Genomic DNA, 23,619 nt, shown 5'->3' with positions numbered 1-23,619 from the left:
ATAAATTAACATTAAATAGACTCTTACTTCAATGTGTTTTCTCAAATTTTCCGATAAATTCTTAAAAGCACTTATTATAGTAGACACTGCATCCTGTAAGAGGCATTTTGCATATCGGCAAATGAAAACATTTCTTTCAGATAAGGCCATGGACGGTCATCAGTCCCGACTTGTCACGCACAATCACAATGTAACGAGTAACTATAAGCGTCCGTTCAAATGTAGTGGAGTAAAGAGTACAAATATTCAATCAAAAATGTAGTCAAGTAGGGAGTAAAAGTTGCTTATATTTTTAATAGTACAAGTACAAAGTAGCCCAAAAAAATACTTAAGCAAAGTAACAAAGTTCATTTACTTAAGTACTTTACACCACTGGAACTAAGCCAGCTCACTGAAAATGAAAAGTCCCTGTGTATGTATCCTATTAATTTATGTGGGCTTTAGGTTTGTTTATGTTCAACTAGTGATGCTTTCAAGTCCCACAATGTCCTTGGAGCTGAATAACTCTCTTTGCCTTTGGAAACACGCCCTTGGGCCCTTTAGAGGAGCTGTATTTCTTCACAAAGGTCAATTTCCCCACTCTCTGCTCAGGTGTCAGGTGTCCTCTTCACATCACCTGGCATTCAGTCACTGTTTAATAATGAGCATTTCTGTACAGTGAGAAAGCAGATGCTGTGAGCATACAGTACAACAATACAGCAAGCGCAAGATTAAATATCAGACCAGCATATAGTGGAAAAATGATCAGGGAGGAGAAGATATTATGTCAATTTCCCAATGAAAATCCCATTAGATCATGTTCAGGTTTTAATCTGAGTGCAATAAGCCCATTCTTTTTTTTTAGAAGTGGTTTTAGAAGGTTGCTGGTTTCGAGTCCCGGCTGGGTCAGTTTGCATTTCTGTGTGGAGTTTGCATGTTCTCCCCATGTTGGCGTGGCGCTCTGGTTTCCCCCACAGTCCAACTGCATGCACTATAGGTGAATTGAATAAACTAAATTGGACGTAGTGTTTGTGTGTGAATTTGAGAGAGTATGGATGTTTCCCAGTACTGGGTTGCAACTGGAAGGGCATCCGTTGTGTAAAACATGCTGGAATAGTTGGCGGTTCATTCTGCTGTGGCAACCCCTGATGAATAAAGGGACTAAGTGTAACGGAGGCCAGCTAGTGTGTGCTGTGCAGGTAAACCTCACTCCTCTGAAGAACTCCCATGCGGAAGGTCGCCGGTTCGATACTAGCTCGGAGCGGGTTGGGTGGCGTAGAACTGGTGGGGTTACATTTGTGCCGTGACCTGGAGGGGAGTGAGGTTTAGGGGGGTGAGTGTAATGGAGGCCAGCTAGTAAGTGCTGTGCAGGTAAACCTCACTCCTCTGACCTCTAAAGATGCTCTAGCGACAGTCGCTAGAGGCTATTGTCTTTAGCCTCCTTGTTAAAGCAACCAACTCCCATGCGGAAGGTCGCCGGTTCGATACCAGCTTGGAGCGGGTTGGGTGGTGTAAAACCGGTGGGGTTAAATTGGTGCCGTGACCCGGATGGGAGTGAGGTTTAGGGGGGTGAGTGTAACGGAGGCCAGCTAGTGTGTGCTGTGCAGGTAAGCCTAACTCCTCTGACCTCTAAAGATGCTCCAGCGACAGACACTAGACGCCATGGTCTTAAGCCTCCTTGTTAGAGCAACCGACTCCCATGCGGAAGGTCGCCGGTTCGAAATCTCACGGGTTTGCGCGTGCATGTGAATAACTTGGTTTCATTCGTACGTCATGGCGAAACACCTAATGACTCGGTATCAAGGCGACTCGTTTGAAGCACTATGAGTCGACTCATCGTTGATTCATCGACTAGATGAATCAACCGTTTTAAACACTGTACACTAACAGATTTAAGCCTTAGCTGGATACTTCACTTCACTTAGAGCTGTGTTACACACTACATGAAGGGCAATTTTCAAAAACCCATAATATGGGCTCTTTAAGGGAAATTCTGAGCGAATGTTATTGTCTCAATTCCTAGATATAGGCATTTTAAGGTGAACACTGTCAGTCCTAAAATAGATTTTTCGGTGGAATTTTCCAGAACAGCAACACATTATCTAACACAGCAGAGCAACAGCAAGAGGAGACAAGACAAGATAAAATAAATATTCTAATGGAGTTCCAGCAATGACTGCTAAAAATTCACTTCATGATGATTTTAATGAGGTAGTAATCTACAAGGATTAACACCTAAACGAAAGCTATGTGAATTGTCAAATGAATAATGCTGGAGATAATGATGATTTTATAATTTTATTTCAAATTAATATTTATATAAATCCATTATGGGGCGTCACGATGGCGCAGTGGGTAGCATGATCGTCTCACAGCATGAAGGTTGCAGGTTCGAGCCCTGGCTGAGTCAGTTGGCATTTCTGTGTGGAGTTTGCATGTTCTCCCCATGTTGACGTAGGTTTCTTCCGGGTGCTCCGGTTTCCCCCACAGTCCAAACACATGCGCTATAGGGGAATTGAATAAACTAAATTGGGCATAGTGTGTGTGAAGGAGTGTGTATGGGTGTTTCCCAGTGATGAGTTGCGGCTGGAAGGGCATCTGCTGTGTAAAACATATGCTGGATAAGTTTGCGGTTCATTCCGCTGTGGCGACGCCTGATTAATAAAGGGACTAACCTGAAAAGAAAATGAATGAATGAATCATTAATATTGTCAAAAATAATAATAGCATGTTATATGATTAATGTTATTGATATTAAATTAAACAGTCCTGTTCATTGTTTACCAGTTTTAATTGAACCATTGGACTATGCTTAAACTGATTATTTAAATCTATGATTACTGATGATGATCCTAATAATATTAATTTATTTTTAAATACTTTAATATTTAAATATACAAATATTTCTCATTTTCCGTAGCATTAAACTTGATTTTCTATCCAAAAGCTTTTTGTTAATATACATAACAATAACAATTATTTTTAGTATTAATATAATGGCTTGAAATATTTGTTGTTGTTAACAACATAGTATACATTTCTGAAACTATTTTATTATTATTATTATTATTATTATTATTATTATTATTCATTTTCTTTTTGGCTTAGTCCTTATATTAATCTAGGGTCACCACAGCAGAATAAACCGCCAACTTATCCAGCATATGTTTTATGCAGTGGATGCCCTTCCAGTTGCAACCCATCACTGGGAAACACCCATACACACTCCTTCTCATATACGCCCAATTTAGTTTCTTCAATTCCCCTATAGTGCATGTGTTTGGACTGTGGGGGAAGCACCTGGAGGAAACCCACGCCAACACGGGGAGAACATGCGAACTCCACACAGAAATGCAAACTGACCCAGCTGAGGCTCGAACCAGCGACCTTCTTGCTGTGAGATGATTATTCTACCCACTTTGCCACCTTGATGCCCATTATTATTATTTATAATAATAGTAATATTAATAATAATGACATTAATAATAGCGACGCAGTGGCGAGTAGGTAGCACGTTCGCCTCACATCAAGAAGGTCACTGGGTCACCTCGGCTCAGTTGGCGTTTCTGTGTGGAGTTTGCATGTTCTCCCTGCGTTTGCGTGGGTTTCCTCCAGGTGCTCCGGTTTCCCCCACAGTCCAAAGACATGCGGTACAGGTGAATTGGGTTGGCTAAATTGTCAGTAGTGTGTGTGAATGTGTGTGTGGATGTTTCCCAGAGATGGGTTGTGGCTGGAAGGGCATCTGCTGTGTAAAAACTTGCTGTATAAGTTGGCGGTTCATTCCGCTGTAGTCCCTGGATTAATAAAGGGACTAAGCTGACAAGAAAATGAATGAATGGATGAATATTAATAATAATAATAGGGATAGAAGTAGTTGTGGTGGTAGTGGTAATAGTACATTTAATCTTTTATTTTTTTTTAAATATTGCATGAGCAGTCGTAGTTAGTTAGAAATTGTGCCAACAGCAATATACACACTTTTATAAATCGATACAGTATAAACATTACCTAGGAATACTGATATTTTTATTACTACTATCAACAACAACAGCAATACAATTTATTCAAGTTCTTATAAAATTATTCCATATAGAAAAATACAAAAATTTAATTAGGATAGACAGATAGATAGACAGACAGACAGACAGACAGACAGACAGACAGACAGACAGACAGACAGACAGACAGACAGACAGACAGACAGACAGACAGACAGATAGATAGATAGATAGATAGATAGATAGATAGATAGATAGATAGATAGATAGATAGATAGATAGATAGATAGAATAGTACACAATTTCATTCATAAACTGCAGTATTTGGTCGTACTGTACATGTGATGCTCACCTCCCTTTAAGAGCGCGGCGCCTTTAAGCGCCTTGCAGAAGCGCCGGTGCGCGCGCGCGTGCATCTGTGTGTGTGACAGCGAGAGAGTGCGCGTGAATGCGAAAGTGTGTGAGTGTATGTGTGTGTGTGTGTGTGTGAATGTGTGTGTGTGGATGTCAGCCGTACCCATCATGGCCCCTGAGCTGATGAGACGGACCGGCGCTCTGCCATCCTCCTCCAGCGAGCAGCGGCGCCGGTGAAGAGCCTCCATGTGTCCTCCATCCTCGGGCAGATTTCTGAGCAGAAGGGCCGCGCTCCAGCCGCCCGGCGCGAACATGAACAAGGATTACTCCATTAATCTGTCGGTGCAGCAAGTGCTCAGCCTGTGGGTCCAGGGCGAGGCGACCCTCAAGCACTTCACAGGTATGTGCACGCGCCGGAGAAAGAGCCGGTCAGGCGGGTTCATGTGTCCGGCTCATCCATCCGGTCAGTCTATTGTATCGGCACACATATACACACGCGCGCGCGCTCTTCTCAACAAGGTCACACATCACTCTTGATAGAAGATACTATGTGCTCGCATGCTAAATAAATTATACATCATGTACAGTATTTACATGCGTTAATAGTGTGCATTTCCGGAAAACTACATCTGGCCAGACGGGAGCCCATTGGGCTATATCATTGTGCTTTGATGGGCTATATAAGTATATTGAAATTAATGATGTGCACATTCATCTATTGTGTGCTCACCATCATGAAAATTAGTAAACTAAATGATGATAAAATTATTAAAAGGTGTGGTTAACAACATACTACACCTCACATGGTCAATTTCTGTCATTTTTTTGTACATGATCATGATTGTCATTCAGAATCACATGATCATCTTTCATTTGTGTATTTACAATATATATATACACACGATACATATACACAAAGGCACTGTATATCAGCGAAACCATGATGCATACCACTATTGAAGAGCTTTATATGTGTTCAAAACAGCTTTAGCATGGTACTTTTTGGCTTTTTTATGCATACCTATACTGTAGTATTTTAACTAACTACTATAGTAAGTTCCCTGTGCAGGGGTGGATTTAACCAATAAGCAAGGTAAGTGGCCGCTTGGGTGCCAGAAAATCTCGGGGCCCCCAATAAATATCTATACCTTTAAACTATATATAGCAATGGTTTCTATCATACTTTGTATGGTGAGAGTCAAATATAGTTTAAACATAATGAATATTATTTAATATAAAATAAAATGGAATATTATTATAATAGTGTAATGTCATGTTATAATAATATAAAATAGTATTACATCGACACAAATTTGTCCACCACCCCCAATCAAAGAGCAGTTTAATTATTTTTTGTTGTATTTTTAGTTGTAAATTGCATTTTAAGAAAACGGATCACTTAATATGTGGAGATTTTATTAAGATAAAATGTAGAAAAGAAGTTTGAGTGATATATATATATATATATATATATATATATATATATATATATATATATATATATATATATATATATATATAACTACTAAATAAATAAAATAAAAGTCGAAAGAGTGCATTTTAGGACTTTTGGACCCCGTGCTTGGACTTGCTTAGGGCCCCCAAATCACTAAATCCACCCTGCCCCTGTGCCGTCTGTTTTGTGTGGTTAACAACATAACACATCTCACATGGTAAATTTCTGTCATTTTTTGGAGGTTTAAAAAAGTACATAATCATGACTGTCATTCAGAATCAAAAGATCAACTATTTATATATTTATTTACTGTATTTTTACTTAAAAGCACAATATCTCAGTGCATCCGATATTACTTTTATGTGTTTAAAAGATAGATTAGTAATAGTACTTTATTGTTTTGTGTATAATTATAGCATGTTTACTATAGCAAGTTCCCTGTACCATCTGCTTTGCGTGGTTAACAACATATCACATCTAGCATGGTGAATATCTTCCATTTATTTTAGTAAATTGATGATTTCCATTTATTTTAGTAAATATGATTGTCATTCTGAATCAAATGATTTTCATTTTTATATGTTTACTGTGATTTTATGTAGTAGTCAAGGCACAATATATAATATATCATGAAATTACCACTATATTTGTCTTCAAAACACAGCTTTACCATGGTACTTTTTTGTTTTGTGAATAACTAGTATTTTAACTATAGTAAGTTCCCTGTGACATCTGTTTTGTGTGGCTAACAACAGCATATCACATCTCGCATGACACTTATTTCGGCCACTTATTTGCATTGTAAAAAAAAATATATTAAATGATCATCATTATTTAAATATATTTACTGTCATATGTATGAAATAGCCCTACTTAAAGGTCTCATTATGTGCTTTAAAATGTGCATTTTTTATTCGAGGTTTGACATAATCTCAACTGAAACGTGAAGAGACGGTGATGCATATAGTAGCTCCTCCCCTTTTCACAAACAGCCAATAGCGTTTTGTTTAATTAATGCTCTGCCAGTGTGAGTGTCAAGCGCATCAAATGAAAGCAAATGTGAAGCGTCTTGAAGGGGGCGGGGCATGTCAGATACTAGAGAGCCATAGATATATATATTAGATGTCGCCTATCCTGTTGTTGTCTATTGGAAGGAATGCGTCAATAGAGCCGCCATTTTGGAACAGGGTAGCGCTCCTTTGAAATGAATGCGGGACCAAGGAACAGTGGAGGACTGTGGCTGTGACTGTGGTTTTTGGCAGCGCAGCATCTCGTTGTCATATTTCTTTTGCATTGTTTGTTGATTTTATTCAACAAAACTAGCATACGCCGAGTATTAAGTGCGAGTTGGAGCTACTTTGCCTTTTGGTGAACGCAGTAAGTGACTGTTATCATCAATAATGCTACCTGTTTATCACAAAAGTTCAGAACATACAAAAACGTAAAAAACTTAATCTTACCTATGAAATGTTCTGCCTTTGTGCTTTGTTTTCTTTGTTTGCTCGTTACGTGACGCATGCTCAGGGTCCCTATGCGACATCTAGTGTATATATCTATGCTAGAGAGCATTTGATTGGTCAGAAGATTTGATAAGAAACTGAGGCCCTTCAAGTCCGTTTAAGGCAAGTCAGTTCACTCGGCGACCATCTTTGAAACGCCTCTCAGGCAGAATGCTTGGGCATTCTGTTTGAATGGGGACCCTACTGAAAAATCCAGCTTAAACCAGCCTAGGCTGGTTGGTTGGTTTTAGCTGGTAGACCATGCTGGTTTTAGAGGGGTTTCCAGCCATTTCCAGCCTGGTCTTAGATAGTCAGGCTTTAGTTTAATTTCTAAATGTTCGTATCCCACAAAATCTGCAGAAACTCGCATCTGGTCCGATCCCCTCCCCTGGAGAATTGTCATTGTATAGCGATCGCTGATTGGCTCCTGTACTAGAAGGCAGGCTTTATTCGCCAAACAGCGATCGCTGATTGGCTCCTTTAATAGAAGGCCGGGCTTTATTCACCATATTGACAGCTACACTGTTGCCCAATTTAAAAGTATACAAGTGACATGTCTGTGACGTCTGACGTGAAAAAAACAAACAAAAAAAAAACATTGATCCATTTAGGTGGAAGTGACTAACTACAAGTTTTACATGTTTGGATCAGTTATCTAAACATGAATTTTGTCATTGTTTTGTACCACACTAGCTTACAGATACCCTTTAAGGCTAACATACTGATACTAGCAACCATAAAACGTTATTTTAATTTCACTGGACCTTTAAAGGCACAGTATATCAGCAAACACCATGAAATTACAATTATGTACGTGTTCAAAACATTGCTCTTTTATTTTGTGCATGAGTATATCATATTTGTATTATAGTAAGTTCTCTTTTGAGTGTTTAGTAGTGCAATCTGCTTGTGGCAGACTGTAAATTGCTTGAGCAATCAGCCAGTCTGAAAGTGGACCTTTAAAAAAGCATCACACCATGTCATTCATTAAGCTCCAGTTAATCTTGAGTCACTGCATCGTTTTTGGCGGCTCCAGGCTCGTGTAGTGGAGTAATCATTAGTAATTACCATCAGCATATTGCTCTCCACATGATACTGTGCTCTCGGCTTCTCTTATGCTGCATTATACACTCTTTGGCTTTGTAGTGTCTGCTTGCTATGATCATTCCTGGATAGCCAGCTTTGTGTTGGAGCAGGCTGTTAGTCAACACCAGTACAGTGTAAATCCATTCAATGTCAAGGGTGTGACCTGCTGTGGAAATTCTCCCATGGTGTAGTTCATTTCCTTTGTAAGGGTCCAGATAAGGTACAGTAGCTACACCCAGAGCATTTCAGAAACTGCAGCAATTAATTTTTTTTTTCCTTAAATGTCTTGCAGTTAGATGGCGTTACGCCTTAGATTGATTTGTTTTTGGCACATATAAAACATACAGGCATTTTTCTTCATCAAGTTTACATTAATGAAAGTGTTTTTAATAAAACAACACAGATTTATTTATAGGAAATATTTATTAAAATGTATTTTAGACACTGAACATCTTTAGAAATAGAAAGATAATATATTAAATCACGCAATATATATATATATATATATATATATATATATATATATATATATATATATATATATATATATATATATATAACAAAAAATACAAAGTACATAACATCAATAGCATTTTATATATTTTTGTTTAATAAAACTATTTAATATTTTTCCCTAACATATTAATTTGGTCTACAAATTTTTGGATCATTATTTTGTTAGCTCCAGTTTTGGCTTCAGTACTGAATAATAAACGTTATAAGTACAAAATAATATTGTAAGGCATCCTATAGAATTAAACAACTTTCATCTTTATATTAAGACAAAAGTTCTGTAGACAACTGAAAAAAAAAGAAAATAAATAAATTTGCAAATAATATTGACCCTAACAGTTTTTCAAATAAAAATAAAAAGATTTAAAGATGGTTTTTTTTTAAACTTGACAAATTGCATTAAAAAACATATTAATTTGGTCTACTAATTTTTGGATCATATATATATATAACATATTATTTGGTCTACTAATTTTTGGATCATATATATATATATATATATATATATATATATATATATATATATATATATATATATATATATATATATATATATATACACACACACACACACACACACACACACACAACGGTTCTGTGTTTCCTGAATCCGATTTGCTGATAGCCTTGGCATTTTCTGCAATACCAGAACCCCTACTGCCGCCTCACACTCAGCAGATCAATAGACTCACTACAGTTTGACCAATATTGCAGCTGTTGGATAACATAATGTACTTTTGAAGCTCTTTTTAGGTAAGAATGTAGTTGTTTAGATTGCAACTACGCAGTTTATTTATAATGATAGTGGTTATTTTAAATATTCATAATTTAAATTATGCAACAGAAACAGCAAAATAAGCCTTTAGAGGAAAATTTATTGAAACTACAGCTGATAAAATCATTATAAAACGAGTGACTTTCTTAGTTGTAATCTCTCTTTTGTATGTTGTAGTGCTGTGTTTATACCATATAATTGTAGTGTATTGAGTGTGAGATGGGATTCACATTTTTAGAATGATTGTATTTTGTGTTGACTCTTTGTATAACTTTTTGGTTGGTTTGTTTCTAATTAGTCTCAAGTTTACGCTACTGCAGAATAGTTCAGTAAAAAAAAGAAAGAAATAATGCCTTCATGCGTTTAGTGTTTTTTTCTTATTACAACCACAACAGTAATGTTATTCTTGTAGTGTTTGCTTTGCTTTAGCTTTTCGGGGTTAATTATTGTGATCTCCTGATTGCGACAGCGAAATACTGGGAATGTCTCTAGACTGATGGCATTTCATGCCGTTCAGACTTATAATCTTAAAATGTAAGCAAAATCACCAGCAATGTCATCTCTTTAGATGTTATGCTAGAGAATCATTCAAATACTAGCTCTAAAGTAATGTTGGTGAATTAGCTATGGTTTCTGCTGTTCTGACGTCAGCTGCAGATGTGAAGGAATGGTGGAAGAAAGTAGTTCCTCATACAAAAGGGTTTTTAGACTTTCCGTGTTTAATTTTAGTTTTTAAACACACGATTATGTCGTTGAACTGTTGTATAAACGCAATATCACACTCGTAGCAGTGCGATATGGCTGTATATCATCACTAGTGGGGCACTAAGGCACTCGGCCTGCTCATACTGTATACTGTATATATATATATATATATTTAAAAAAAAAAAAAAAATATATATATATATATATATATATAAAAAATATATATATTTATATATATATATATATATATATATATATATATATATATATATATATATATATATATATATATATATATATATATATATATATATATATATATATATATATATATAGACATTCCAACCACTTGATTTAAATTTGACTTACAACATTTAAATTAAATTTTAATTAAATTATTAATATTTAAATGTTTAAACTACGCATTTTACTTTCATTTATGTCTATAATTTCACAATATTTGGGCTAAAATAATGCTTCATGTTTTAAATCATAGGTTTTATATTGCGTTTGGTCACTTGATGTTAAAATTCCCTGAAGCAAATGTATAGAACCACTAAAATAACTCCTGACTCATGAAGTCACTGCAGTGAACAATGATATAATATAAACCGCGGAAAATAAGTGGAATTGGTCCCACTTTATATTAAGTGTCCTTAACTAATATGTACTTACACAGGAACTAATTGTTTGTTACAATGTACTTATTGTATAAATACATGTATTTATTGTGTACTTATGCTTAATTTAATACCTGTATGTAATTACATCTGTAACTAGCTTCTGTAATTACATTTGTAAATACACTGCTGACCATTACTTACACCTTAACCCACCCTTAAACCTACCCATACCACCAAACCTGTCCATAACCCAACCCCTATCCCAATTTAAGAGCACCACAAGTGTTCTCACATACATTATGAACACAGTAAATACATTGTATTTATTTTTTGATGCAACTACATAGTAGTTAAGGACACTTAATATAAAGTGGGACCGTGGAATTTTTCTGAAAGACAGAATGAGCTACATAAGCATAGGCTGATTTACAGTGCATTAGACACACGACACATCCGACCTTTCACTTCCCAGATTTGGTCAGATTATAAATTCTGCAATCTAATGGACATCTGGCATGACGCATAACAGGACAGCCTAGAGAGAGGACGGAATAATTCACAAAAATAATAAATAAAAATCCTCATCTCTCACCTTCACGTTATTCCAAAGCAATGTGAAGTTTTAACCCTTGTGTGCTGTTGGGGATGTTTTCATTCACTCTAAAATGGAATTATTTAAATATGGTAAAATATGGTAGTGTACTGTAAAATACTAGCTTTTTTTTAACAGTAAACTTCTGGCAACCACATCCAGGGGCGGACTGGGACAAAAATTCAGCCCTGGCACTGTAGCCATACCAGCCCACATTACCACAACGACACAACCCCACCCACAGACACGCTCATTTACATTCATTGGTGTAGAGATGGTGAAATAATATAAGCAGTACCATTCATTCATTCATTCATTTTCGGCTTAGTCCCTTTATTAATCTGTGGTCACCACAGCGGAATGAACCGCACATGCATACCCCAAAGTGATTCTTAGCACTTGCATGCTCGGTACTTGTTAGAAACTTTGTGGAGAGAATAAAGAATCAAAATAATATGGGGTTGATTGCATCATGAGAGGATTATGAGAGGATTAATTACATACTGTAACCTATGCATGTATTTAATATTTTACTTTAAAGGTTAGCTATGTATTCAGAGTTCACTACTAATGCCTACAGCACTATGGCTATAGCTATAGGTTCTTTTGCATGTTAGACTATATTGCTAGTAGCATACAGCAGTCTGTATAACCTAAATCACGTTATCTGCTGATAATGACATTTTAAAATGTGTAGGAGTTCTACGCTAAGCTTACAACTATTAAACACTGTAGGTTACAGTCAAGAACTGTCAGAAGAAGCATGAATGGTGTTAAAATTACCTAGCATGTTTTAGTATAACGACTTATGGAAGTATATGAAGTATATTTTCTGTTTTCTTACCTGCTCTACCGCGCTACTGTGCTCCGATGCAGCGGCCAGATTGAATATATATATATATATATATATATATATATATATGTGTGTGTGTGTGTGTGTGTGTGTGTGTGTGTATATATATATATATGTATATATTTTCCCAGAGATGGGTTGCGGCTGGAAGAGCATCCACTGCGTAAAAACTTGCTAGATAAGTTGGCGGTTCATTCCGCTGTGGTGACCCCGGATTAAAAAAGAGACTAAGCCGACATGAAAATGAATGAATGAATATATATAATTGTATATATATATATATATATATATGTATATTAGGGATGTGCGGAGCAGCCGGTATTTGTATTTGTATTTGTTGAGGGGGGAAAAGTATTTGTATTTGTATTCGAGTAAAATTCAAAATGGCGCAAAAATATATATTTTTTCTATTACTCTTCTAATTTACGTTATAGTGAAAGTATTGTTTAATTATACCCATTATATAAATTATAGATATGTAATATTGGTTGTTGTTATTGAACATGTGACAAGAAATGTCATTGAAAAGAAAATAACATAGAAGCCATTATCTCATCCATGGTTAAACCAACAACTAATAAAATACCATTGTGAATATTATGAACCCCACCACCACCGTTCTTGTTGAAGGACACTGAATAGACAGAATAAAAACAAAAAATACTTCAAAAAACTGTTCTTCTTCTGAAAGAACTTCTTTCCAATGCACAGAATTCCAAAAACTAAAATTAACTAAATAAATCTAAATAAAACCCTGCCTGGGAGATCTGGCAGAACAAAAGTATTCTATATAATACTAAAAGATACAGCCCTGCTATTGTCATCTGCCTGCCACAAAACAGACACAAAGTTTGTTTGTTATTTTTGTTTTTTATGTTTGAAACTGACTTGCTGGGGCAGAATGTGGCTGTGTTCATGGTTTGGTGCTTGTGGAGGATTTAGCAGAACATAGCTGTGCTGATTGAGGGGATTGATGCTTGTGGGGGGTTCACAGACAGTATCAGGAGAGGATGCTTTTAGTGCATGTGATAATACATTACATAGAAGGATGTTTCTCAGTGATGGGTTGCAGCTGGAAGGGCAGCCACTGCGTAAATCATATGCTGGATAAATTGGTGGTTCATTCCACTGTGGCAACCCCAGATTGATAAAGGAACTTAGCCGAAAAGAAATGAATGATTATGCATAGGAGATGTTGACAGATGTTTAATATCTCTGCCGATTTCACTTTTGCACACATTATACAGTACGAGGCTGAATCCAGCTTCTTATTCGCAGCTTCTTATTGACGCTATGCGGTCCACCTTAAAAACCGCGACGCTTCCGTTTTTCAGCTTCTTATTCGCGCTCATCTTAGGGGCCGTGTTTATTTATGTTTCTTTTTGAAAAATGAAAAATGCTAAATGAAACTGATATAAGATAGAAAACGGGCTGCAAGCATGAAATCTAATTGCATCATTGATTAATTATTGACAGTGCCATCGTTTGAGTACAACATATTTTTGTTTTTTTTCCAGAAATAGTCCTTTATGAAGACTTCACATGACCCACCTATGAATAGACAGTGCCTGCCTCAGCAAGGATTTCAGATACAAAATAATTGTTTTATTAATTCAAGTTGTAAAAGTTAATGCATATGTTTTATCTGCAAATACTACAATTTGTATTAGATTTTAGTAGCTTTTTCTGACACCCACGCCTGTAAATACAATTCAAGTTTTGTTAAACCTATTGTTTCAAAGAACAGACAATGCACTTCTTATACACCTTTTTATACACCTTATACAAATAAATGTGAATTGAACTGAATGAGCTATTGCATAATTGAATACTGTACCATGTTCTCTCTAATATTACACAACAGGTTAATAGTATACGTCTATACACGCGTCTGCATATGTATAAGTATTTATAATTCTATCCCATTGAGAAGACAGACCTAAAAACGATCAAAATACAGTCATTTCAATAAATGCCCAGTTGGAGGTGCTATATGCCAAGTTTTTTGCATATTCATTTAATGTTTTATTTTTAACTTTTATGTATTTGTGTGCCTACTACATACTATGTATGTGTGTACTATAAACTATGTGTGTGTGTGTGTGTGTGTGTGTGTGTGTGTGTGTGTGTGTGTGTGTGTGTGTTCACATTAAAAATGTTTAACACTAAAGATAAAAAAGTATGTTTGTGTTATAAATTTACACAAAATAAAGATGCCAATACATAATCATTTAATAATAATGATTTATTATTATTATTATTAATAATATTAATAATTATTATTATTATTAATTTTTATTATTAGTAGTAATAGTAGTAGTGAAATAAAAATATTTTACAATGCACTTATACATATTGTACTGAAATAAATGCCAATTAATCTATATACCTTATAAAAATTTATTAATATGTACCTATTTATAAATATGTGTGTAAAATATGTCTCTCTCTCTCTCTCTCTCTCTCTCTCTCTCTCTCTCTATATATATATATATATATATATATATATATATATATATATATATATATATATATATATATATATTCATACACAGTACACAATACATTTTCCTGTGTCTGTGTTTATTTAAGTGTATGTATATGTATTCATTTATTTTATTTTCGGCTTGTTCCCTTTATTAAACTTTGGTCGCCCCAGCGGAATGACCGCCAACTTCTCCAGGACATGGTTTATGCAGCGGATGCCCTTCCAGCTGCAACCCATCTCTGGGAAACATCCACAGTCGTACACTATGGACAATTTAGCCTTCCCAATTTAACTGTACTGCATGTCTTTGGACTGTGGGGTAAACCGAGCACCCAGAGGAAACCCACGTGAAAGCGGGGAGAACATGCAAAAACAGAAAGGCCAACTGACCAAGTCAAGGCTCGAACCAGCAACCTTCTTGCTGTGAGGCGACAGTGCTACCCACTGCGCCACCATGTTAGCCCTGTGTGTGTATATATATATATATATGTATATATATATATACAAATTAACTATATACCTATACAAATTTACATGAATTTAACAGTACTAATACTACTAATATTAATATAAATGATAAAAATAAAAAAATATTAATAATATTATCATTAATTCTATTATTATTATTATTAAGCTTATTGTTGGTATTTTATTAAAAAAAATTACAAGAAGCTTATACATATTGTACTTGTCTATCACAACACCAGAAATAAGATTATACACAAATTAAACACTAGCATTTTCAGGCTAGGTACCACTAGTTAATTTTGACACAGCAGAACAGTTTTGTTCCAATGCACTCTTGGCACAATTGGTGGCGCTGTATCTCAGCTGTCTTTGAGGGTGCGTTGAAAATCTTACTTGGGTCTTGTAGACAATGTTCCCCTCTATCAGCAAACCCAGATTCATACCACATTACTGTACCATTTTCTGGTTATTGACCCTTTAAACTTGCCATTAATCGCAATACAGCTATGTACCATTGCACTCTTGGCACAATTGGTGGCACTGTATCTCATCGGTTTTTGAGGGTGCGTTGAATATCTCACTGAAGTCTTGTAGACAATGTTCCAATCTATCAGCAAACCCAAATTCATAGCATATTACTTTAACAATTTTAGGCTATTGACCTCTGAACTTGCCAAAAATCGTAATACAGCTAAGTACCATTGCACTCTTTGCACAATTGGTGGCGCTATATCTCGGCAGTCTTTGAGGGTGCGTTGAATATCTCACTGGGGTCTTATAGACAATGTTCCAATCTATCAGCAAACCAAGATTCATACCACATTACTGTACCAATTTTAGGTTCTTGACCTCTAAACTTGCCAAAAATCGCAATACAGCAAGGCAAAAACAGCTATGTACCATTGCACTCTTTGCACAATTGGTGGCGCTATATCTCAGCAGTCTTTGAGGGTGCGTTGAATATCTCACTGGGATCTTGTAGACAATGTTCCAATCTATCAGCAAACCCAGATTCATAAAACATTACTGTACCAATTTTAGGTTATTGACCTCTGAACTTGCAAAAAAATCGCTTACAGCCAAGTACCATTGCACTCTTGACACAATTGGTGGCGCTATACCTCAGCAGTCTTTGAGGGTGCGTTGAATATCTCATTGAGGTCTTGTAGACAATGTTCCAATCTATCAGCAAACCCAGATTCATACCACATTACAGTACATTTTTCTGGTTATTGATCTCTAAACTTGCCATGAATCGCAATACAGCAAGGCAAAAACAGCTATGTACCATTGCACTCTTTTCACAATTGGTGGTGCTATATCTCAGCAGTCTTTGAGGGTGCGTTGAATATCTCACTGAGGTCTTGTAGACAATGTTCCAATCTATCAGCAAACCCAGATTCATACCACATTACTGTACCAATTTTAGGCTATTGACCTCTAAACTTGCCAAAAATCGCAATACAGCTAAGTACCATTGCACTCTTGACACAATTTATGGCGCTATATCATAGCAGTCTTTGAGGGTGCGTTGAATATCTCACTGGCATCTTGTAGACAATGTTCCAATTTATCAGCAAACCCAGATTCATACCACATTACTGTACCAATTTTAGGTTATTGATCTCTAAACTTGCATATATAGCAATGCAGCAAGGCAAAAACATTGTCCTATTGCACTCTTGGCACAATTGGTGGCGCTATATCTCAGCAGTCTTTGAGGGTGCGTTGAATATCTCACTGGGATCTTGTAGACAATGTTCCAATCTATCAGCAAACCCAGATTCATATCACATTACTGTACCAATTTTAGGTTATTGACTTCTGAACTTGCAAAAAATCGCTTACCGCAAGGCAAAAACAGCTGTACCATTGCACTCTTTGCACAATTGGTGGCGCTATATCTCAGCAGTCTTTGAGGGTGCGTTGAATATCTCACTGAGGTCTTGTAGACAATGTTCCAATCTATCAGCAAACCTAGATTCATACCACATTACTGTAAAATTTTCTGGTTATTGATCTCTAAACTTGCCATAAATCGCAATACAACGACAAAAACAGTTGTCCTATTGCACTCTTGGCACAATTGGTGGCGCTATATCATAGCAGTCTTTGAGGGTGCGTTGAATATCTCACTGGGATCTTGTAGACAATGTTCCAATCTATCAGCAAACCCAGATTCATATAACATTACTGTACCAATTTTAGGTTATTGACCTCTGAACTTGCAAAAAAATCGCTTACAGCCAAGTACCATTGCACTCTTGACACAATTGGTGGCGCTATATCTCAGCAGTCTTTGAGGGTGCGTTGAATATCTCACTGAGGTCTTGTAGACAATGTTCCAATCTATCAGCAAACCTAGATTCATACCACATTACTGTAAAATTTTCTGGTTATTGATCTCTAAACTTGCCATAAATCGCAATACAACACGACAAAAACAGCTGTCCTATTGCACTCTTGACACATTTGGTGGCGCTATACCTCAGCAGTCTTTGAGGATGCGTTGAATATCTCATTGAGGTCTTGTAGACAATGTTCCAATCTATCAGCAAACCCAGATTCATACCACATTACTGTACATTTTTCTGGTTATTGATCTCTAAACTTGCCATGAATCGCAATACAGCAAGGCAAAAACAGCAATGTACCATTGCACTCCTTTCACAATTGGTGGCGCTATATCTCAGCAGTCTTTGAGGGTGCGTTGAATATCTCACTGGCATCTTGTAGACAATGTTCCAATTTATCAGCAAACCCAGATTCATACCACATTACTGTACCAATTTTAGGTTATTGACCTCTGAACTTGCAAAAAAATCGCTTACAGCCAAGTACCATTGTACTCTTGACACAATTGGTGGCGCTATACCTCAGCAGTCTTTGAGGATGCGTTGAATATCTCATTGAGGTCTTGTAGACAATGTTCCAATCTATCAGCAAACCCAGATTCATACCACATTACTGTACATTTTTCTGGTTATTGATCTCTAAACTTGCCATGAATCGCAATACAGCAAGGCAAAAACAGCAATGTACCATTGCACTCCTTTCACAATTGGTGGCGCTATATCTCAGCAGTCTTTGAGGGTGCGTTGAATATCTCACAGGCATCTTGTAGACAATGTTCCAATTTATCAGCAAACCCAGATTCATACCACATTACTGTACCAATTTTAGGTTATTGATCTCTAAACTTGCCATAAATAGCAATGCAGCAAGGCAAAAACATTGTCCTATTGCACTCTTGGCACAATTGGTGGCGCTATATCTCAGCAGTCTTTGAGGGTGCGTTGAATATCTCACTGGGATCTTGTAGACAATGTTCCAATCTATCAGCAAACCCAGATTCATATCACATTACTGTACCAATTTTAGGTTATTGACTTCTGAACTTGCAAAAAAATCGCAATACAGCCAAGTACCATTGCACTCTTGACACAATTGGTGGCGCTATATCTCAGCAGTCTTTGAGGGTGCGTTGAATATCTCACTGAGGTCTTGTAGACAATGTTTCAATCTATCAGCAAACCTAGATTCATACCACATTACTGTAAAATTTTCTGGTTATTGATCTCTAAACTTGCCATAAATCGCAATACAACACGACAAAAACAGCTGTCCTATTGCACTCTTGACACAATTGGTGGCGCTATACCTTAGCAGTCTTTGAGGGTGCTTTGAATATCTCATTGAGGTCTTGTGGACAATGTTCCAATCTATCAGCAAACCCAGATTCATACCACATTACTGTACATTTTTCTGGTTATTGATCTCTAAACTTGCCATAAATCGCAATACAGCTATGCACAAACAGCTGTACCATTGCACTCAACCAAAGCTCATTCAAAAAATCTCGCGGACGTTTATGGAGAACGCGATTTATCTAGCCGGAGGTACGTATGGCTGCATTTCATTTTTTTAAGCATACGCTACGGGGCGGTGTGACGCCGTTCGTCTTCATGCTCACCGGCAGCTCGTCATGTACGTCTGCAAAGTTGAGACGCAGACAGGAGCTGACCTCAACAACGGCGGCAACCCGACAATCCGGTTCTAGTCCGGAGAACAGCGGTTTCAGAAATCAGGTAAGACAATAACAGAATCCAAAAAATAAAGTGAACGAGTTCATAACAGGGTGAGAATGTGGTGAAAAGGTAGACAAAAATCTGCTAAGAAAAAGTAGACAAAATCAGACAAGGGCTTTTCTTTTTCTGGACAGCTTTTGTAAAACGTTGCTCGGGTTTAGGGAAGCAAACGGGCAGACGGGCGGGTCAATTGGTAAAGGCAGTTGGGTTTAGGAAAGGAAGAGGAGGGTGGGTCAGCCGATTGGCCAGTCACCCAGTCAATCATTCAGTCAGTCAGTCAGTCAGACAGATGGTCACTCGACAGTGGCCTCCGGTGGCTTTACGCGAGAACAAAAACTGCGCAAATATGTGCCTCCCAGAACGTATTTCGCGGTCTCCAGAAACTTCCACGGGACTACGTTTTCAGAATGAGTCTGGGTTGAGTACAACAGTACATAGCTGTTTTTGCATTGCTATATTGCGATTTATGGCAAGTTCAGAGGTCAATAACCTGAAAATGGTACAGTAATTTAGTAAGAATCTGGTGTTGGTAATAGATGGGAACATTGTGTACAAGACCCAACTGAGATATTTAACGCACCCTCAAAGACTGCTGAGAAACAGTGCCACTAATTGTGCCAAGAGTGAAAAGGTACATAACTGTTTTTGGATTGCTCTGTTTTGCTATTTATGGGATGTTCAGAGGTCAATAACCTAAAAATGGTAGAGTAACTTGGTATGAATCTGGGTTTGCTGATAGATTGGAAAATTGTCTACAAGACCCCAGAGAGATATTCAACGCACCCTCAAAGATTGCTGAGATATAGCGCCACCAATTGTGCCAAGAGTGCAATAGTACAACTGTTTTTGCCTTGCTGTATTGCGATTTATGGCAAGTTTAGAGATCAATAACCAGTAAATGGTAAAGTAATGTGGTATGAATCTGGGTTTGCTAATAGATGGGCACATTGTCTACAAGACCCAACTGAGATATTTAATGCACCCTCAAAGACTGCTGAGAAATAGTGCCACCAATTGTGCCAAGAGTGCAAAGGTACTTAGCTGTATTACGATTTTTGGCAAGTTCAGAGGTCAATAACCTAAAATTGGTACAGTAATATGGCATGAATCTGGGTTTACTAATAGATTGGAACATTGTCTACAAAACCCCAGTGAGATATTCAAGGCACCCTCAACGACTGCTGAGATATAGTTCCACCAATTGTGCCAAGAGTGCAATGGTACTTCGCTGTATTGCTATTTTTGGCAAGTTCAGAGGTCCATAACCTCAAATTGGTAGAGTAAATTGGTATGAATCTGGGTTTGCTGAAGGATTGGAACATTGTCTACAAGACCCCAGTGAGATATTCAACGCACCCTCAAAGACTGCTGAGATATAGCGCCACCAATTGTGCAAAGAGTGCAATGGTACATAGCTGTTTTTGCCTTGCTGTAAGCGATTTTTTGCAAGTTTAGAGGTCAATAACCTAAAATTGGTACAGTAATGTGGTATGAATCTGGGTTTGCTGATAGATTGGAACATTGTCTACAAGATTCCAGTGAGATATTCAACGCACCCTCAAAGACTGCTATGATATAGCGCCACCAATTGTGCCAAGAGTGCAATAGGACAACTGTTTTTGTCGTTGTATTGCGATTTATGGCAAGTTTAGAGATCAATAACCAGAAAATTTTACAGTAATGTGGTATGAATCTAGGTTTGCTGATAGATTGGAACATTGTCTACAAGACCTCAGTGAGATATTCAACGCACCCTCAAAGACTGCTGAGATATAGCGCCACCAATTGTGTCAAGAGTGCAATGGTACTTGGCTGTATTGCGATTTTTTGCAAGTTCAGAAGTCAATAACCTAAAATTGGTACAGTAATGTGATATGAATCTGGGTTTGCTGATAGATTGGAACATTGTCTACAAGATTCCAGTGAGATATTCAACGCACCTTCAAAGACTGCTGAGATATAGCGCCACCAATTGTGCCAAGAGTGCAATGGTACATAGCTGTTTTTGCCTTGCTGTATTGCGATTTTTTGCAAGTTCAGAGGTCAAGAACCTAAAATTGGTAGAGTAATGTGGTATGAATCTGGGTTTGCTGATAGATTGGAACATTGTCTACAAGATTCCAGTGAGATATTCAACGCATCCTCAAAGACTGCTATGATATAGCGCCACCAATTGTGCCAAGAGTGCAATAGGACAGCTGTTTTTGTCGTGTTGTATTGCGATTTATGGCAAGTTTAGAGATCAATAACCAGAAAATTTTACAGTAATGTGGTATGAATCTAGGTTTGCTGATAGATTGGAACATTGTCTACAAGACCTCAGTGAGATATTCAACGCACCCTCAAAGACTGCTGAGGTATAGCGCCACCAATTGTGTCAAGAGTGCAATGGTACTTGGCTGTAAGCGATTTTTTTGCAAGTTCAGAGGTCAATAACCTAAAATTGGTACAGTAATTTGGTATAAATCTGGGTTTGCTGATAGATTGGAACATTGTCTACAAGACCTTAGTGAGATATTCAACGCACCCTCAAAGAATGCTGAGATATAGCGCCACCAAATGTGCAAAGAGTGAAATGGTACATAGCTGTTTTTGCCTTGCTGTATTGCGATTTTTGGCAAGTTTAGAGGTCAATAACCTAAAATTGGTACAGTAATGTGGTATGAATCTGGGTTTGCTGATAGATTGGAACATTGTCTACAAGACCTCAGTGAGATATTCAACGCACCCTCAAAGACTGCTGAGGTATAGCGCCACCAATTGTGCAAAGAGTGCAATGGTACAGCTGTTTTTGCCTTGCTGTATTGCGATTTTTTGCAAGTTCAGAGGTCAATAACCTAAAATTGGTACAGTAATGTGGTATGAATCTGGGTTTGCTGATAGATTGGAACATTGTCTACAAGACCTCAGTGAGATATTCAACGCACCCTCAAAGACTGCTGAGGTATAGCACCACCAATTGTGCAAAGAGTGCAATGGTACAGCTGTTTTTGCCTTGCTGTATTGCGATTTTTTGCAAGTTCAGAGGTCAAGAACCTAAAATTGGTACAGTAATGTGGTATGAATCTGGGTTTGCTGATAGATTGGAACATTGTCTACAAGACCCCAGTGAGATATTTAACGCACCCTCTAAGACTGAGATATAGCGCCACCAATTGTGCCAAGAGTGCATTGGAACAAAACTGTTCTGCCGTGTCAAAACTAGGTACCTAGCCTGAAAATGCTGGTGTTTAATTTGTGTATTATCTTACTGTGATAGGCAAGTACAATATGTATATGCGTCTTGTAAAATATCTATTTTTTTAAATAAATACCAAAAATAAGATTAATAATAATAATTAATTATTATTATTATTTATATTATTATTATTATTATTAGTAGTAGTACTGTTAAATTCATATCAATTTGTATAGGTTTATAGTTACTTTCTCTCTCTCTTTCTCTCCCCCTCTCTCTCTCTCTCTCTATATATATATATGTATGTATGTATGTATGTATGTATGTATATATATATATATATATATATATATATATATATATATACATACATACATACATACATACATACATACATACATATATATATATATATATATGTATGTATGTATGTATATATATATATATATATATATATATATATATATGTATGTATGTATGTATGTATGTATGTATGTATGTATGTATGTATGTATGTATATGTATGTATGTATGTATGTATGTATGTATGTATATATATATATATATATATATATATATATATATATATATATATATATATATATATATATATACATATACACATACACGGTGGCGCAGTGGGTAGCACTGTCGCCTCACAGCAAGAAGGTTGCTGGTTCGAACCTCGGCTTGGTCAGGTGGCCTTTCTATGTGGAGTTTGCATGTTCTCCCCTACGTTCGCGTGGGTTTCCTCTGGGTGCACCGCTTTCCCCCACAGTCCAAAGACATGCAGTACAGCTAAATTGGGAAGGCTAAATTGTCCATAGTGTATGACTATGGATGTTTCCCAGAGATGGGTTGCAGCTGGAAGGGCATCTGCTGCGTAAACCATGTCCTGGAGAAGTTTAATAAAGGGAATAAGCCGAAAAAAAATGAATGAATACATATAAACACAGACACAAGA

At 36.9% G+C, this 23,619-nt stretch overlaps 1 protein-coding gene and 1 long non-coding RNA gene across 2 annotated transcripts in view; one reads left to right on the top strand and one right to left on the bottom strand.

Moving 5' to 3' along the window:
* Positions 1 to 2,263: 2,263 nt before the first annotated feature.
* Positions 2,264 to 4,725, bottom strand: LOC141378986 (uncharacterized). Its single transcript, XR_012394855.1, has 2 exons — positions 4,495 to 4,725; positions 2,264 to 2,654 (listed from the first exon to the last, which is right to left on the bottom strand). It is a non-coding gene; the product is annotated as an uncharacterized lncRNA (long non-coding RNA).
* Positions 4,392 to 23,619, top strand: part of tmem170b (transmembrane protein 170B) — a 35,904-nt gene continuing 16,676 nt past the window's right edge. Inside the window, exon 1 of the mRNA XM_003200515.7 lies at positions 4,392 to 4,731. Coding sequence (XP_003200563.2) covers positions 4,578 to 4,731 — 154 coding nt within the window. The 5' untranslated portion in view covers positions 4,392 to 4,577. The remainder of the gene's footprint in view (positions 4,732 to 23,619) is intronic.

The sequence above is a fragment of the Danio rerio genome, chromosome 19 (genome assembly GCF_049306965.1).
Source record: "Danio rerio strain Tuebingen ecotype United States chromosome 19, GRCz12tu, whole genome shotgun sequence".
Classification (NCBI taxonomy): Eukaryota; Metazoa; Chordata; class Actinopteri; order Cypriniformes; family Danionidae; genus Danio; species Danio rerio.
The sequence above is the reverse complement of the archived record's forward strand: the minus strand, read 5'-3'. Positions and strand labels throughout refer to the sequence as shown.